Source organism: Ochotona curzoniae, unplaced genomic scaffold (assembly GCF_017591425.1).
Source record: "Ochotona curzoniae isolate NIBS_2020 unplaced genomic scaffold, NIBS_Ocur_1.0 contig_2754, whole genome shotgun sequence".
Classification (NCBI taxonomy): domain Eukaryota; kingdom Metazoa; phylum Chordata; class Mammalia; order Lagomorpha; family Ochotonidae; genus Ochotona; species Ochotona curzoniae.
This window is the reverse complement of record NW_024465582.1, coordinates 33,368,279-33,385,758: the sequence shown is the minus strand read 5'-3', so window position 1 is coordinate 33,385,758 and position 17,480 is coordinate 33,368,279. Positions and strand designations below refer to the sequence as shown.

Sequence of the window (17,480 nt, the reverse complement as noted above, 5' to 3'; positions counted from 1 at the left end):
CAAAGAGAAATGAATATTACACAATGTAGGAGTTTTGACACAGTGGGCTAAGCTGCAGCTTGGGATGCTAGTATTCGTATCAGAAAACTGGCTGTTGTGGAGCTGCCTAGCTCCTTGCCAATGCACCTTGGAAAGCAGCAGTGTACACTGCCAAGTGCTTGGGCCTGCTACCAGGGTGGAGCTCTGCATCGAGTTCTGCAGTTCCAGGCTCCTGGCCTCAGGGGATGGAAGATCTACCTATGTGTCGGTCTGTCTCTGTATCTCTCTCTCTCTGCCTTTCAAGAACATGAAAACAAATGTACTTTTTTTTTTTAATTAAAAAAGTAAATAAAATCTGGCACTGTGGTGTGGTGGATTAAACTGCTAGCTGCAGCACTGACATCCCATGCAGGCGCCTGCTCTACTTTTAATCCAGCTCCCTGATGATAAGCTGGGAAATCAGCAGAAGACGGACCAAGTATCTGGATGCCTTGGCACCGATGTGGGAGACCCTAAGGAAGATCCTGGTTCCTGGCCTCAATCTGGCTCAGCCCTGGCCACTTGGGGAGTGAACTCAATGGATGGATGATTTCTTTGTATTACTTTGACTCTATTACTTTGACTTTCAAATAAATTAAACTAAGTTCTAATATATATATTTATATATCTAACAACTATACATTTCAGAGCTACACAGTGATTTCCAATGTTAGCAATTATTTAGCATATAGTGTGTATGTATTTACTTATGTATAAATATACCAATAACCAAAATGAGGTCCTGAAAGAAACTGCAGGTAAAGTCACAAATCAGAACACTGTGCAGCAGCTAGGGACAGGGACACAGGCTGTTAGCAGCGGCCACGAGAGCAGTGATCCACACTTCACTGTACTTCAGGACTGAAGCCTCAGGGCTCAGCTCAGCCTGAGGGAAAAGCACAAATCTCATCCACCCCTCACTGCTCACCCTATTGCCATCTAACTGACATCATTCAGCAGGAACACGTATTCGGGATCAAACTTAGAGGATGTGAGCAAGTGCCTGTCTCCAGCAGGTGGAACAAGATGCAGAGAGCAGGCAATAGTAGTGGCCAAGAGCTTGAGTGGCAGATCATGGGCAAGTCATTCCAAATGCTTAGGGTTTTTCACTTGGAAAATGGGGGAAATAACATACGCCTCCACTACAGAGAATGCTGTGAGGACACGGCAAACAAATCAATGCAAAGCCCTGCGCAAAGTCCACAGCGCATGGTGTGTTCACGCTAAGTCTCAGTAGCCATTCTTTCTCTTAGCCTGGCTAGTCGGCTTAGCCAGGAACGGCCTCGGCTGGTTGGACCAAACCTGTCCTTGCTTCCTCCAAGTCGTTACTCCTTACGGTTAATGTTGAAAATAAGGCTAACAGTTCTCCACAATTAATCCTTCACTCTCTGATGCTCTATGCTGCTCATTCTGGCCTTGTTTTAGAAAATCAAACTTCGAAGGAAACATCAGAAGTAAACAGAGTAAAAACACATCTGATGGCTTCTCCCTGCTCCCCTCGATCAGGAAAGTCATTGCAGGCCCACCATGGTGAATTCTCTTGAAGCTGAAGTCACCGTAGATTGCTTCATCATGCCCTGTGCTTTCCTCTTTTCGAGTTATATACTACTTATTGATGCCCGAATGTTAAATCATACATAATCACAGCAATAAGGTCAAGTAGAGATTGGCCTGGTGTCTTTTCACACATTTAATTTCCACAATACTCCAAGTCACACAGCCCAACCCCATGAATGCACAGGTAGTTTTTGAGTCTACGCTCTCATTGTAACACCAGGGGGTCTTCCTGATTGCTATTGGGCGTATTATCTACAGTAGCATCTCATTCAAATTTTTAGAGCACAAAAGATGCTCAATGCTCATTAGTTATTAGAGCAAATTAACAGATGGTTTTAAAACACTTTTTTTTTTTGGCCTGTCTATCCCCTTTAATTCTGATGTGCTTTCTTAAAACAATAGTCTCTTTAACGTTCACAACTCATTATTACTTTTAGTGCATAACTCAGTAAAGGTATCACAATGGAGCTGGTGGTGAGGCATCAGTCCTCTATTCTATAGAAGTTAAAAAGGTCAGGGATTGCTGACAGCCCAAGCCACAACAAAGCCAGGAAAGAAGGACAGATACTGGAGTTCCTACCTCTAGATGGCTATCTTCAAAATTACCTAGTCCAGAGTGTCAACACAGAAAACATGAGTGAAACTCACCTTCTGCGTGATGAGATGGATGCGCCGATAGCAGACACATCGAACCAGTGCATCTACTTGGAAAACTGGCTCTTCCTGCTGACACATTTAAATATGACTGTGACAAGCTCAAACGAGCTCTACTGAGCAGCAAATGCCACACTGGAACACGTCAATGCTGAGCTGAGAAATCTTCAAAACATCTACTGAGCTTGGATGGCAACTGTTTTGTTCACTCTGTGTCTCTAACGTAAGTCGGAAGGGGTACCAATCAGAAGTTATGAATCTCTGTGTCCACTACCAACCACTTGGGGTTGGTATAAAAGGGTCCTGAATTATTATGAAGCTAACAATACGTGAATCCTTGTCCCCTAAAGACAAAACCAGTGACCACTGGTTCCACATTAATTAGGTTAAATGCTCTTAAGATATGAGAGGACATCTTGAAAGGATAAATGGACAAAAAGGCTTTTGAGAGATAATCTCACGAGGACACGAGCAAGCAAAGGACTGGATCAACACCTACACATCAGAATGACACATTTTGTGTTCACGCATGAGGGTAGGCAAAACATTCAGAATTGAGTATGACTGACTGTTTCAGGAGGGAGACCTCAAACTGACGGATGCACTATTTATAGAGTTCAGTCATGAGTCAAACAGCTTGAAAATGTCACAGGACCAAGGAAGCATTTTCCAGTACTACAGCAGTGACCTCACAGACTCAAAACGTGAAAACAGCATAAAGAGCCCCGGACAACTGGGGCAGCCTATGACACGGAGGGGACAGGAGGGCTGTGTCAAGAGCACTTCAGGTCACTGGTATGTGAACACGTGTGACTAAAACCTTAAATTGCTCCCTTGTGAAGTTACCAGATGGTGACCAAGAAACTGCTCTAACCAGGTGCTCTGAACTGGGGATGCCTTATGGTTTGGGCTTCCGGGGGTCAGTGAGCCCTCTGGAGCGCCATGTGTAATTTCAGGAGTATGAGCGTATGTGTGTGTGCCGCCTAAGTTAGGGGCCCTGGATTCTTCTACCCCCCCAAGAGAGTTCACTCTTTGGCAAGGATGGCTTATTCTATGCAAAACTACACAACTGGATCTCGCATACCTTAAGGAACATCCTTTAAGTCAGAAATTTTAGAAAAGAATTAACTTTACCAACTTACTCATAGATTTTTAAGAAAGGGAAACCAGAATTACCTTAACTAAACAAAATGTCCATCACTGCCTGGACATGAATGAGAGCCCACCTAATACACGCGCCAGGAGGCTTCCGGCTGTGATAACACACTGAACAAAATCGTCTGAAGGAGGGAGATGAAAGGATCTGTGAAAAATTTCCTTCGTTTGCACAAAGAGAGTGGAAACGACTGGGTCCGGCCTGACTCACCCACACCGATTCTCGTGTTACTGTCATCCCTGGCAGGTGCAAAGGTAAAATGCTGAAAGAACGAAACAGTCTTCAAAACAAAGCTGTGTGATTATAGCGATCGTTAGGGGCTACTCCGGGGGCTGGAGACACTGCATGCCAGCCCTGACCCCGCACAAGGCAAGGTAACAAGAAAGGGCTCTCCCTGCTGCCTGTCACCTATGTGGCCCTGCTGGACATTCACAAACAAACCAGAACAAAAAACTAGACCTAGATACTAACTCCATTGAAAAACATTTAAAAACATATGTATTTATGTAAGATTTATTTATTTTTCATTGGAAAGGCAGATTTACAGAGAGAAGAAACAGAGGGAAAGATCTGCTCGTTAACTCCCTAAATGGCAGTGGCTGGAGCTGAGCCGATCTGAAGCCAGGAGCCAGGAGCTTCCTCCACGTCTCCCACATGGCTGCAGGGTCCCAAGGCATTGGGCCATCCTTGACTGCTTTCCCAGGCCACAAGCAGGGAGCTGGATGGGAAGTGGAGCTGCCGGGACTAGAATATATGAACATATGGACTGCTGGTGCTGGCAGGCAGGGGATTAGCCTGTTGAGCTGTTGACACCATTTAAATATTTTCACAAGGTATTTTTTTTTTAACACAATTTTAATTTCCAGAACTACAACTGTTAGGATGTAATGTATAAATCGTGAGGCATTCCTTTGGGGATGTTTTCCAGGAGGTGCTCATGGTTTTGGAAAAGCACGGCACCACTGGCGATGGTGTCGTTGGACCGGAACTGACAGCAACCTTCTCACTCCCCCAACCAGATGACAGTTACTGCGCTGCTCAGGCACACTGTCACAGAGTGCATCCCCTTCTCTGAATTCTTCAGTGTCCTATTGCTTGGTCGGTCAGACATCAGCACCTGAAACAAATTTTTTCCTTTCATGTTCAGTGAGGACAGCCTTGATGTAAAATGGCCCTCTGTATGGGTAAGACCATTTGGGTAAAAGATAAGCAAGGGGCCAGCATGGTAGCGTAATACACTCATCCTCATCCTTGTGGTACCAGCATACTCTACGGCTGCCAGTGTAAATCCCAGCTGCTCCACTTCTGATCCAGCTCCCTGCTTATGGCCTGGGAAAGCAGAAGAGGATAGCTCAAGTCCTTGGGCCCTGAACCCGTGTGGGAAATCTGGCTTCTGGCTCCTGGTTTCACATCGGCTCAGCTCTGGCCATTGTGGCCGTTAGGGGAGTGAAGCAGCAGATGGAAGATCTTGGTCTCTCCCTTTTTCTTTGTAACTCTTTCATATAAAAACAATTGTAAAAAAGGAAAAACGTTTAGAAAAAAAAAGACAGAGAAGTCCAAATGAAGAGTTTGTTTATTTAGTGGCAGCACTGTACCAACATTGACTTGCTAGCTGGCAATCACGTAAGCAGTTAAAGTGGAGAAAAGGCGGGACTGACGTGCTGGCCTAGCGTATTAATCTTCAGTCTGTAGTACCGACGTGTCACATGGGTACCAGTTGGAGTCCTGGCTGCTCCACCCTGAGCCGGCTCCCTGCTAGGGTCTGGGAAAGCAGTAGAAGATGCCCTAAGTCCTTGGACTCCTGCACCTACGTGGGAAATCCGGAAGAAGCTCCTGGCTCCTGGCTTTGGATCAGCTCAGCTCTGGCTGTTGTGGCCATTTGAGGAATATAGCAGTATATAAAATATCTTCCTCTCTGTCTCTCCTTCTCCTTATACATCTGCCCTTCGAATAAAAATAAGTAAATATATATCTATTTTTTAAAATACAGAGAGACAAAGGTACAAGGCCCGTCTTTGTAGTTTCTTTTCAATTTTTCTGTACATTTAAAATTATTCTAAGAAAAAAGTTTATTTTGTCTTAACTTTATCTGTGAAAACTCATACAGGGATTTTAAATTTGGAGAACTGACTCCTTCTGTTGGTATACTTAAATTAGGCTGAATCGCTGAACTAGAAGTTGTCAAATGTTCATAGTGGTTATTAAAGATTAACAAGTTCATATGGTTCCAGTGCAATATCTGGGCTTAGCTAAATATATTGTGTTTAAAAAAAGCTTAAAATGAAAATATTTTTCATTTTCAGAAATAATAAAATCTGTTCTCTACTGTACACTTATATACTTCCTGGTAAATGCCTTGAATGGGCATACCATGTCATCTATGATTTTAATTTAAGGTTAGGAAAGGTGAATGAGGGAAGATAGATTTTATTTTTGCTTTCATTTTCCTGTTTGATATGAGAAGGGGTGTCTTCAAGTCTTACATGACAGGGAGAGAGAGGCAGAGAGACGGAGATGGACATACGCCAGTCTTTGGTTCATTCCCGATGTTCGCACAAAAGCAGCAGCAAGGCCGAGTCCAAGTCCAGGAGCCAGAAACGCATCTCAGGTCTCCTACTGGGGAAACAGGAACACGCACCTGCCGCCTTGCAGGGCGTGCCGGGGCAGGAAGCCGGAAGGGGGAGTAGAACCCGCACTTGACACACTCCAACGTGGGGTGTGGGCACCCCAAGAGGTGGGTTAACGGCCACACCCAAGAGCTGCAGGGAAGAGTTAAGGCTCTGACTGAACTGAAAATCATTAAAAGAAACGAAGCAGATCATGGCACCGCCCCTCCGTGACGTGCGGAGTGCACCTGCAGCAGGCCGCTTTCCCTTCCCAAAGCTGCGACCCAGCGCAGCTCGTCCGTCACGGAGCAAGCAGCCTCTGAACAAAAACAGGTGGTCAACGAGGGCAGGGTAAGGAGAAATCTGTGTTTTTTGCAGGCCTAAGAAACTTTTGAGCATGTTCAGTCTCTAGAACAAAATAAATAAACATGTTAAAGGTGGGAAATTTGACAGCAGTTAAAAGGGAGAAAAAAAAAAGGATGGATTCATGGCAAAACAACAACAACAACAACAAAACACCCGCCCACTTACCTGCGCACAAATCTGATGCATGACGTGGCCGAACTCGTGGAAGAACGTCCTCACTTCATCGTGCCTCAGCAGCGAGGGACGCCCCGCGGCCGGCTGCGAGAAGTTGACCACGAGCGCGGCCACCGCCATCATGCGGCTCCCGTCGGGCAGCAGGCAGCCGGGCTGCAGGCCGAAGCAGGCGGCGTGGTTGTATTTACCTTCCCTGGGAAGGAGAAGCACGCGTCAGGGCCGTGAAAGCAACGCTGGCAGGGGCCTCTCTCGGGGGATCAAGCCCTACTCTGGATCAGAAAGCAGACTTTGCACTTTTAAAGCAATGTTTATTCATTGCTATTTATCTGAAACACACACACACAGAGGCAAGGAGGGAGGAAGAGAGATCTTTCACTGACTGGTTCACTCCTCAACTTCCCAGATGGCTGCAATAGACCGGGCTGCATCTCGCCAAGCCAGGAGCCAGGAACCCATCTGGAGCTCCCTTGTGAGATGGTCGGGACTCACCACGGGAGCCATCCCCTGCTGCCTCTCAGGCATAGTAGCAGGAATCCGGATCAGAAGTAGAGCTGTGCCATAACATATGTAAGAGAAGGGAGGCTGTTCTGCTAAAACGGAAAAACTAAAGCTATACACAGTGGCTTCCCTAACACTGCAGGCAAAGTCTCTCCAAGGTTTCTTTTGCTAAAACATCTCGTTGTAAGTTACACTGATATCATTTACATGCAGTTCAAAGTCCAATTTATTTTTTAAAAAACTACTATTTTGCTTCTTCTTCAGCTGGAGTACTAAGCACTAAGTAAGAGTGAAGTAAATATAAAATAAAATACATAGGGGCCAGTTCTGTGATGTGGAGGATTAGGGAGCAATCTGTGATGCCTGTATCCTTGCATCCTGGCTGCTCCCCTTCCCACCCAGCTCCCTCCTAGCGTGTCCAGGGAAGCCGCAGCACACAGTCCAAGGCTTCGGGCCCCACCACTCACATGGGGACCTAGGAACAGCTCCAGACTTCTGGCTTCAGGCTGGCCCAGCCCTGGCCCTTGTAGCCATGTGGGGATGACCAGGGGATGGAAGTAAGCCTGATTCTGTGGCTCTCCCTGCTTCGACCCTTTCAAATTCATCGATCAATCTTTTAAAAACATCTCAGAAAATAACAGTATTTGTTCTGATTTGTGAACACTGGAGCTCTATGTGCACTTAGTGTGACAGTCACTATAGAAAGATGAATGAATGAATGAATATAAAATCACCATAAAAAGTAAAAGATATAGTTTGTGGTAGCACTGTATCCAGTGGGTTACACTACTGGATTCCATAGTAGAGATCCGGTTGCAGGCATGGCTGTTCCACTTTTAGCTCCAGTGCCCTGCTAAGGCTGTCTGGGAAAGCAGAGGGTACAGCGCAGGTGCCTGGGCCCCTGCACAGGAGACCCACACGGAGTGCCAGGCTCGCGGCTTCGGCCTCGCCCAGCCCTGTTCATTGCTGTCATTTAACCTCAAGGAAAAAGATCTCTCCTTTTGTCTCTGCCTTTCTCTCTGTGACTGCACCTTGCAATTAAACCAATCAATCTTAAAAATCACACACACACACACACACACACACACACACACAACTAAGTCATTTTTCCTGAAAAAGAAAATGTTTATTTATTTAGTTGAAAGAGTCAGAGAGAGAGATCGATCTTCCATCTGCTGATTTACTCCCTAGCTAGTTGTAAAAGCCAGGGCTGAGCCAGGAGCTTCTTCAGGGTTCCGGCCTGGGGACAGGAGTCCAAGCACTTAAGCTGTCCTCCATTGCTTTCCCAAGCACATTAGCAGGGAGCTGGATGGGAAGCGGAGTAGCTGGGACACAAACTGATGCTGGTAAGGGAATGCCGGCGTCAGAGGCAGGAGCTTTGTCCACTATGCCACAGCACAGGCAGCCCATACTTCTTAATCAGGAAGAGCTACCTGTACCCTGGATGTGGTTTCTTTAGCACTTAATCACTCAGGTGTTCAAAGATGCCTCTGTCCACTTACTGGTCAACAGGTACCCTGGCTCCTTCTTGGTACTTCAAGTTAGGGATCACAAACTTAAGTGGTACAGACTGAGGGGGGATGACAATTTCCTCTGGTCTGTTTAGTGAAATAGATTGGTAATTACAGTAGATGAGCACTGTTTTAGAAAGTACGCGTGAAAGAAAGAGATCCAAATTCTTTTGCAAAGAATGACGTAATCATGGGGTCCACAATGCCTAGATGGTAGAATGATAATATTTTTTTTTTTTTTTAAGATTTATTTTTATTATTTTTTCATTGGAAAGGCGGATATACAGAGAGGAGAGACAGAGAGGAAGATCTTCCGTCCGATGATTCACTCCCCAAGTGAGCGCAACGGGCCGATACTATGCCGATCCGAAGCCAGGAGCCTCTTCCGGGTCTCCCACGCGGGTGCAGGGTCCCAAAGCTTTGGGCCGTCCTCGACTGCTTTCCCAGGCCACAGGCAGGGAGCTGGAAGGGAAGCGGGGCTGCCGGGATTAGAACCGGCGCCCATATGGGATCCCGGGCGTGCAAGGCGAGGACCTTTAACCAATTGCGCCACCGCGCCGGGCCCTAGAATGATAATATTTTTAATTTTCCCTCCTGATCGGTAACCGAAATGAGCAATTTGAATCTTGAAACAAGCCTGTAATGTTCCAACGAGTTCCAAATTACAAAAAAGAAACTTTTCCAAAGAAGTTCTTTCGTTGAAGCATTCTAGCTCAAAAGTGACCAACTACAAAGGTTTTGTTAATCCTATATCTATCCACGTTGCTCCATAGGAAAGGCCATAAATTTAAGAGTACTGGCAGACAGAGTATCTGGATAATCTGGGTATTAATCTGGATAATAAATGTTTTGGAAATCAATTTTAAATTAGCTGGGTGCAGCACAGAAACCTGATGACAATGGTAACAACTGACATTTATTTAGTACTTTCAGTGTCTTAAATGCTTTACATCTAATTAACCAATTTAACCCTTATAATAACCCTACAAAGTAGGTAATGTTACTATGTCCATTGTTCAGCACCTGTAATAGAAAAGCGAAGTGACTTGCCTAGTAATTGATGGGACCAGACAGAATTCCTTGTGTTCCGGGTCTTCACTTTTAATCCCATTTGGGAGGAGTCACAGATGGGCAACACAGAGGACATGAGTCTTAAACTAGGCAGGAAGTGTTTCCCTGCGGTCCCTGCCAGCTGCGCTTTGCATACCTTGGGTAGAGGTCCAGGTAGAACTGTCCCAGTACTTCTCCTGTAGCCTTATCCTTCACGGTGTAAAGTGTGACACCCGGATTCCAAACATGAGCGTCTGCCACCTGCTCAAATGAAAGGCCCAGCAGCTCCTGGTAGATGTCGAGCAAGCCTTCGGTGACCACCTCGATCGGGAAGTATTCCTTGATGAACTCCTGGTCCACGGAGTACTTGAGCTCTTCCGTCTGCGTCATGTAGTAATGCAGGTCCCAGGCATTGATCTTCCCATCGTACTCAAAGCCTTTCTCTTCACATTCCTTTTTCTTCAGATTTAAAATGAACTCTCGTTCCGCCTCACCCAACGGTTTCAATTTCTGGCTTAAATCGTCTGTGAAGGAAATGGACAAAGTGAGTGGTCTACTGCTCTTGGGACCTGCAGCCGGGGCTTTAGCCCGGCACTCGCACCCTGGTGGGATGCAGCGCAGGTGAACCGGGAAAGAGGCATGAGCCTATGGGACACTGCACTGTTTCCCTTTAGGGGAACTTGGCTTATGACCGCCTGTCCCTTTTCCTCTGAGTGTCGTCTGAACCAAGCCACAGCTTCCTTGTGGCTTCCATACAAGTGAAGTTGACCTCAAAGCACTCGGACTTGAGAGTTATAACTCAGGAGACAAAACAGTTCCTGAAACTACATTCCTGCATAGGATCACTCCACAGTGAGGTAGAAAAGCCAGGGGCAACAAATCGGATGGGGCTTGCGGTCCACATTATCTAGAAATTGCACAACACGTTTGGCAGTCATGGGTTTCTCAGTTCTCGATTTCTATGAAGTGGGCCTATGGGGACACAGCAGTTCCTGGTTTTACTTGAAGAAGCTTCTGTGTACCACAACTGACTTACCGAGGTCAATTTTTACCTATTACACTTGTATTTGGTTAAATGACTATATTGCATTCTTTATGCGTATAGCTTTCATAATGTGTTCCCTGTTTTTCTTAAGATAAAAATGCACATGATCCTGCAAGGGACAGGGCAGGTCAGGACACAGGACATAGCAGGACGCAGCAGGCCAGGGACTGCTGTGCAGAAAAAGCAGAGACTCATGCAGAATACAGCAAACGGTCTTGACGGGGCCTGGAAGAGAACAGATGAATACAGGAGGCAAGAGGAAGACTGGCATGGGAATATGCCAATTGCCAATTAGAGGGAAAAACTACTTCAAAGGAAGTAGGTTAATCAAGTAGTTGCTATGGAAAAACTTCAGCACAGCAGCCACCAGTGCAGGAAATGCTCTCTATACACCTGTTACGGTCCTGAGCCATCCCGTTACGTAACACGTACTGGCCTATATGGAAATGTCTGTTCACATCTCTGATCTCTGGTGTTCCCACAAAGTGACAACTCGCTGAACAAAGAAACTCATCTTTGTCCCTGGTAGCAAACTGAGGAACAGTGGGAAGTTCATAAGACGTCCCATGAGTGACTAAGTGAACTATAAGTAGTAAGTGTCATTTATGTTACATGTCATACATGATTTTAGCACACATATGAACAAGTCAAGGTATGGCTATGAAGAACATACTGGAATACATTTTGGGCTAAAGGCTGATTTTTAATTCACTATTAAATCTCTCCATTTTAAGGTAATAATAGGGTGCCAAAGTAATAGATTAAACATCCTGATAAACTGTTGCAGGTGAATAAAGTTTGAAAGCAAACTGCTAAGGAAAACTTGTAAACAAATCCTACTTTGGTTAACTTTGATTAGAGATAATCATTACAATAATTAGCATCCTTATCATGAATAAATTATTCAACCATTTTCACTAAGATGAGAGAACACGATGATAGCTGGAATAGTAGCACAGAGACGAGGGGTGGGACATAGAACATGAGGACCAGCGACAACACGGGCCCCAAGGCCAAGGTGACCTGGACGAGGGAAATGGGACATGTGAGGACCAGTGACTGAACCACAAAGATCCCCAAGGTCAAGGCTTTAAAAGACTTATGAAAAAATGTTTAGAAGGTATATAGTTCCTAGAAAATGGTCACTGTGGCCATCTGGGGAGTAAATGTATATTATGTTATATTATTTTCCTTTATTATTAACAGAGGGTTTCTGGAGTATAAAATGTTTCGGTTTTGTGAAGATTTACTTATTTATTTAAGAGGCTGAGTGATAAAGAGAGGGAAAGCCCGTGGGCTCCTCCATCTGCTGGTTCGCTCCCCAGTGGCTGCACCAATCCGAACTGGGCCGCTCAGCAGCCAAGCATCGGCAGCTTCTTCTGGGTCTCCCATGTGGACACAGGGGCCCAAGAACTGGGGCGTCTCCTGCTGCTTTCCCAGCACATCAGCAGGCAGCTGCATCAGAAGTGCTGCAGCTGGGACTTGAAATGGCCCCCGTGAGGCGTGCTGGTACTGCACACAGTGGCCTGGCTTGCGATGCCGCGGTGCCAGCCCTGCAATGAGTGATCCCAGAGGCCTTTTGCTCTCTGTTGCTTTGCCTTCCACGTACATGAAGAGAGAAGAAAGAAGAACTAACCTAGAAAGGCTGTTACACGGCTCGTGCTCTTCGCCGTGTTCATCTCCAGGACAAAGTCGGCATGTGTGCTGTAGCCCAGGAGTTTGGCCACTTGGGCCCGCAGCGGGAGTAACTGCTGGAGGATCAGGGTGTTCTCCTGGTGGTAAACAACAACAACAACAAAAACTGCAAAGGGTAATCCTTATCGTATCCCAAACACTAAAATGAAGTTACCACATCATCAGTTTCATAACCTGAAATATTTTCACATCATCTTAACAACTTTACTTCTGAGAGAGCCATGAGGTCTTAATAACCTTGAAAGTACTATAATATTCCTAAGGACTACCATGATTCCACATTTATTCTCATAGACGTTATTCTAAGTATCCATACTTAAAAAGTTTTTGATTTTTTTAAAAATTGTGGGCCTGGCACGGTAGCCTAGTGGCTAAAGTCCTCGCCTTGTACACGCTGGGATCCCATATGGGTGTCGGTTTTAATCCCAGTGGCCCCAATTCCCATCTAGCTCCCTGCTCATGACCTGGAAAAGCAGTTAAGGACGGCCCAAAGCCTTGGGACCCTGCATCTGCACGGGAGACCTGGAAGAAGCTCCTGGTTCCGGGCGCTTGTGGAGTGAATCAACATATGGAAGATCTCTGTCTCTCCTCCTCTCTCCATATATCTAACTTTACAATAAAAAAATTAAATAAAAAATTGTAATAACATGCAGATAATATAAACTGACAATTTTAACTTTACACTCGAGACAATTCTAAAAAAAAAAAAATGGAAGCTAATGTTTTGGAAATAATGTGAAGAAATTAAAACCTTTGTGCATTGGTGATAAAAACAATGCAGTTGCTGTAGAAAATGGCACGGTGTTCCAGAAAAATCAAACACAGAATTACCATACAGGGTCAGCACGGTGGCGCAGCACACCAACGCTAATCCTCAGCTGACAGTGCCAGCATCCCATACGGGTGCTGGTTCAAGTCCTGGCTGTTCAGCTTCCAATCATGCTTCCTGCTAATGGTCTGAGAGAACAACACAGGATGGTCCAAGGCCTTGGGCCCCTAAACACATGTGGGGAACCCGGAGGAGGCTCCAGGGGCTTGGCTTCAGGCTGGCCCATATCCGGCCATTGTGGCCATCTGGGGAGTAAGCCAGCAGGTGGAAGATCTCTCTCTCTGTAACTCTGACTTTACAGTAAAACAGATAATTTTTTTAAATTACTATAAAATTCCACTTCTGGATTAAAAAAACAAAAACCAAGAGCAGACTCCAAGAGATATTTGCAGAAGCAGGTTTATGGCAATTATTCACCCCAGCCAGACAAGAGGAGCAACACAGCAGGGTGACTATAAAGAGCTAAACAAGAGCATGAGATGCTTAGAAAAATGCTAGCATGGAAACATGGGTAAGAGAAATGCATGTGGGAATTATACAACTTTAATTAATTGGGTTGAATTTTTATTCATCCTTTCTAGTATGTCCTGATCTTGTCTCTAGAGTGCCAGCTGTCTTCCAATACATGCTCTCCCTCTTCCTCTTCAGTGCTTTCCTGGACGCACGGTCATGTGACCGCTCTTCCCAGGTGTCCTCGGTGTGGTCACGTGCCACACAGTGGAACTCTGGGATGTGGAAGAAGAGATGGGTGACGTTTCTAGGTCCTCTTCATGTCCTCCCTGCCTTGCTCACTGTGAGCTGACGGTGACAATAACCCCCAGAAACAACATGTTGAGGATGCCAGAGCTGTCCTTTAGCTCTGGACTAACCATTTGAAATGATGCTGAAATATTTTAACACAAAATCTACTTTTAGTGTTTGTTGCAGCAGCACATATTTGCTAAAATACACTTTTAGCCATTTTAAGCGTACACTTGAATGGTATTCTACTCACACAGCTGTGCAACCATTATTTGGCTCTATATAACTTTTCTATTAACCTAAACTCTGGAACTGTCAACAACCATCGTCCTCTCCCTCTCCCCACTGCCCCCTTCTTCCCCTATTCTCTTGTACCCTGCCATCTACTTTCTGAAGAAAAAAGGCCTAGTTTTGTCTGAGTCACTGAGCTCCAGCGGGCTTTGGGAAGGCTGCCCGGCCCATGCCCAGAGTCCAGGAACAGGATGCTGGCTATTGCCAACACAGAGCATGGGCCGGAATGGCAAGGGAGCAGACAGACGGCCAGCGCAGCCTCGGTGGCTCGGGATCCTCCTTACACCTCGGATATCACCTGCAAAAACTGCCGCCCTAACGTGGAGGGCAGAGCCCGCACCTACCAAATCTTTGCCGTACAGTGTTTGAGCAAAGCGATCATGCCGGCAGGTGTTGGCCGCTGGCTGTCGCATTTAGAAAGATTACAGGACAGACTCATGTGAAAATCGGCCAGCTTGCTGAGATGAAAGGAAAAGATTCTGAAGAAGGTTCTGCCTGTGGGCTGCAACCTGAGGCTTCAGAGAGTGGGACAGCGCATCCCTCTGAGCCTGAACGGCGGAGACCGACCCGAGCATGCTGTGTGCCTTCTCAAACCTCCTGGGTCAGGGGGCTTGCACGCAGACTCCATCAGACAAAACACACGAGCTAGTAAGTCTTACACGGCGGGTTTGGGTAAAAACCATGAGGGGGTGTAACTACTTTAATAAGCACCTGACTGGAATTAAACAGACAAGGCACCTATGCTTCTAACGAAATTTTATTACCAAAGCTATTATAATAAGCCTGGCCTAGAGAGGCCTGTGAGCATTTGATGCCTAAAGCAACCCTCGGGCTTTAGACGGGCCTCCACGAGATTCTGGGACAGCAGTCCCCTGAGATGCAGTGACAGAGGACAAGGGAAGGACTTCTTACAGGCAAAGGCCTTGGGGTGCAGCTGATAAACAATTCTTGTCAGAAAGCAACACTGCTTCATGAAGCCCGAGCCAGTTCCTACTCTGGTGCAGAGTCACACTGTGAAGAGAATTGATGATGCTACCTCACGCCACACCACCGCCATGCTGTGGCGGCTGGAGTCGGCTGCTGTAGGCGCAGCGGGGAAGGTCAACGAGAGGTCAAAGCTGAGACCATCTGCGGAGGTTGATAGCTATGATAACTTCATGCCCACCAGCTACTCTCTGCATGTCCCTATCCCTTGGCCAAAACTGCTTTCCACAGGACGTCTTGAGAGACTCTGTTCTCTCTCTCTCTCTCCATTTTTATTTAGTATTTGAGAGGGAGAGACACAGAAAAAAAGTTCCCACCTACTGATTTACTCCCCAGAAGTCTGTGGTGCTGAAGCCAGGTGCCAGGAACTCGAGTAAGATCTCATCTGTGGGCAGCAGGAATCTATCGGTTAGGTCATCACTGCTGCTGCCTGGAGTGCGGGTCAGCAGGAAGTTGGAGCAGAAGTTGAGGCCAGCCATCACGCCCAGGTACTCTGGTGCTAGGCCAAGGCCCACACCAGAGACCACTCAAGTCCTGACAGGCAGTCAAGGTCAAGTCCAAAGCAGGTATAAGACGAGCAAGAACAAATTATTCTTTCAGAAGCATGGTTCTAGGTTTTTGTTTCAGTCATTAAAAATTGTATATCCCTCTCTCCCCTAAGCCCTACCTCCCTGAATCGAAACACATTTTTAAAAGGAGGCAGATCTAAGGAATTCCAATGCACAAACCAAAGATTTTCACCAGAGCACAAATATTCTGAATTTTCCCTGTTCCAAAACAAACAAAATATCACCATATGCTTGCTATGTTTCCCACTGTTTGTTTCCAAGTATGTGTTTTTAGTGAGGTTTTTCCATTCATATCCCACTAGGAGACCAGTGTAAGAGTGAGAGATGATAATTTGTCTTCTTTCTTAGTCAGCTAGCACAGGAGAAGCTACGGCTGGACACAACTGTGTGTCATTCACTGGGCTCTGAGCTCAAGGATCTCCCTTGTGGGAGTTAATACATGGGAAGACGGTCTGCATGTGGACAAAAGCATGGCCATGGTTATTCTTACAGCCAGAGGGAATCAGACTAAGCTAGCTAGCCGACTGTGAGAATTCCTTTTCAATTCTTGAATACAACCTCCTGAGTTGAACAACTGGCTGCCAACTAAAGACTGCATTTCCCAGTGTTCCTTGCTGCTAGATATAGTTAGACAATGCATCTTGGCCAATGGACTTGACATTGCTCTACTCTTTGCTGCCCACTTCCCAAGAGCTAAGAAATGCTCAGACCGAGGAATGAGCTCAGAAGTCACATGAGGAGGAGGGGAAAATGCCCTCCCCTATCTGGCATGCTGACTTGGAAAAGGACTGCGCTGTCCAGTTTATTTGATTCAACAGCTTAGCCTGTGACAAACAGGTTGCCGGTGAACAAAGAAGCTGAGAGCTTTGTGAGCAAAGAGGAGTTAGGACGTCCCCTACACTCATAATGGGAATATCAATCTCAGATCCTACCTCAACACTGATAAACAGACCCAACCTTCTGATTAAAATCTCCCACTGCAAACAAAAGATAAATATTTACAATACTACCTCTTTGCATCTTGTATTAAAAGCCATTTCCATCCTCCTTCTGGTTTCAGGAACACAACATTTCTTCATGACAGGAAAATAGTGTGGATATTTTAAGGTAATTTTATACTTGTCATCATCTGTCTTTTCTAAGCTGTCAATGAAATCATCAGGAAGAGCACCTGCAAAAAATCATTTTTCCTGACGTTAATTTTCCGCTCACTATTGGTTTATTTAGCATTGGCATGGTGCCACGGAGTAGCTCTAGGAGTTTTATGGAGCAATTTGAAATTCAAGTAAAATAATGACAATCCTTTTAACACCGTTTGGATGCTGTTGGAAGGAGGGTGGCCGTTAGGGGCCAGGTGGCTGGGAAGATGGTAATTCAAGGCATGAATAGGTTGCAGTACACTTGTTGCGAGGGAGAGCAGGCAATGCTCAGCCAAGTAAGTCCCAGAACAGAGAGGAGGCTGGGCTCAACCATGATCTGGGGGGGGTCACTGTAAAGTAGAAAAAAAAAATCCAGAGGCTGCTAAACACTGGCATGAGTTAGCAAGAAAGATTATGGGGGGAAGGAATTTCCTGTCTCTAAAAATAGCATATACTCTTGTTAGTCTAAAACCTAATTTTGACCAGTTTGGTTGTCTTTTCTGCAGAAAGGGTGGAGGGACTGGGTACTGAATTTTCTTTCTTTCTTACTTTTTTTTTTTTTTAGAATTCTTTGAACTTTAAGATTTGTATTTGAAA

The 17,480-nt window shown here is 45.7% G+C and overlaps 1 protein-coding gene across 1 annotated transcript in view; it reads right to left on the bottom strand.

Moving 5' to 3' along the window:
- The window catches only part of NLN (neurolysin), a 92,913-nt gene that overhangs the window by 22,542 nt on the left and 52,891 nt on the right, over positions 1 to 17,480 (bottom strand). Inside the window, exons 6-9 of the mRNA XM_040977615.1 lie at positions 16,755 to 16,915; positions 12,272 to 12,407; positions 9,748 to 10,114; positions 6,523 to 6,724 (exon numbers count right to left, since the gene is read on the bottom strand). Coding sequence (XP_040833549.1) covers positions 6,523 to 6,724; positions 9,748 to 10,114; positions 12,272 to 12,407; positions 16,755 to 16,915 — 866 coding nt within the window. The remainder of the gene's footprint in view (positions 1 to 6,522; positions 6,725 to 9,747; positions 10,115 to 12,271; positions 12,408 to 16,754; positions 16,916 to 17,480) is intronic.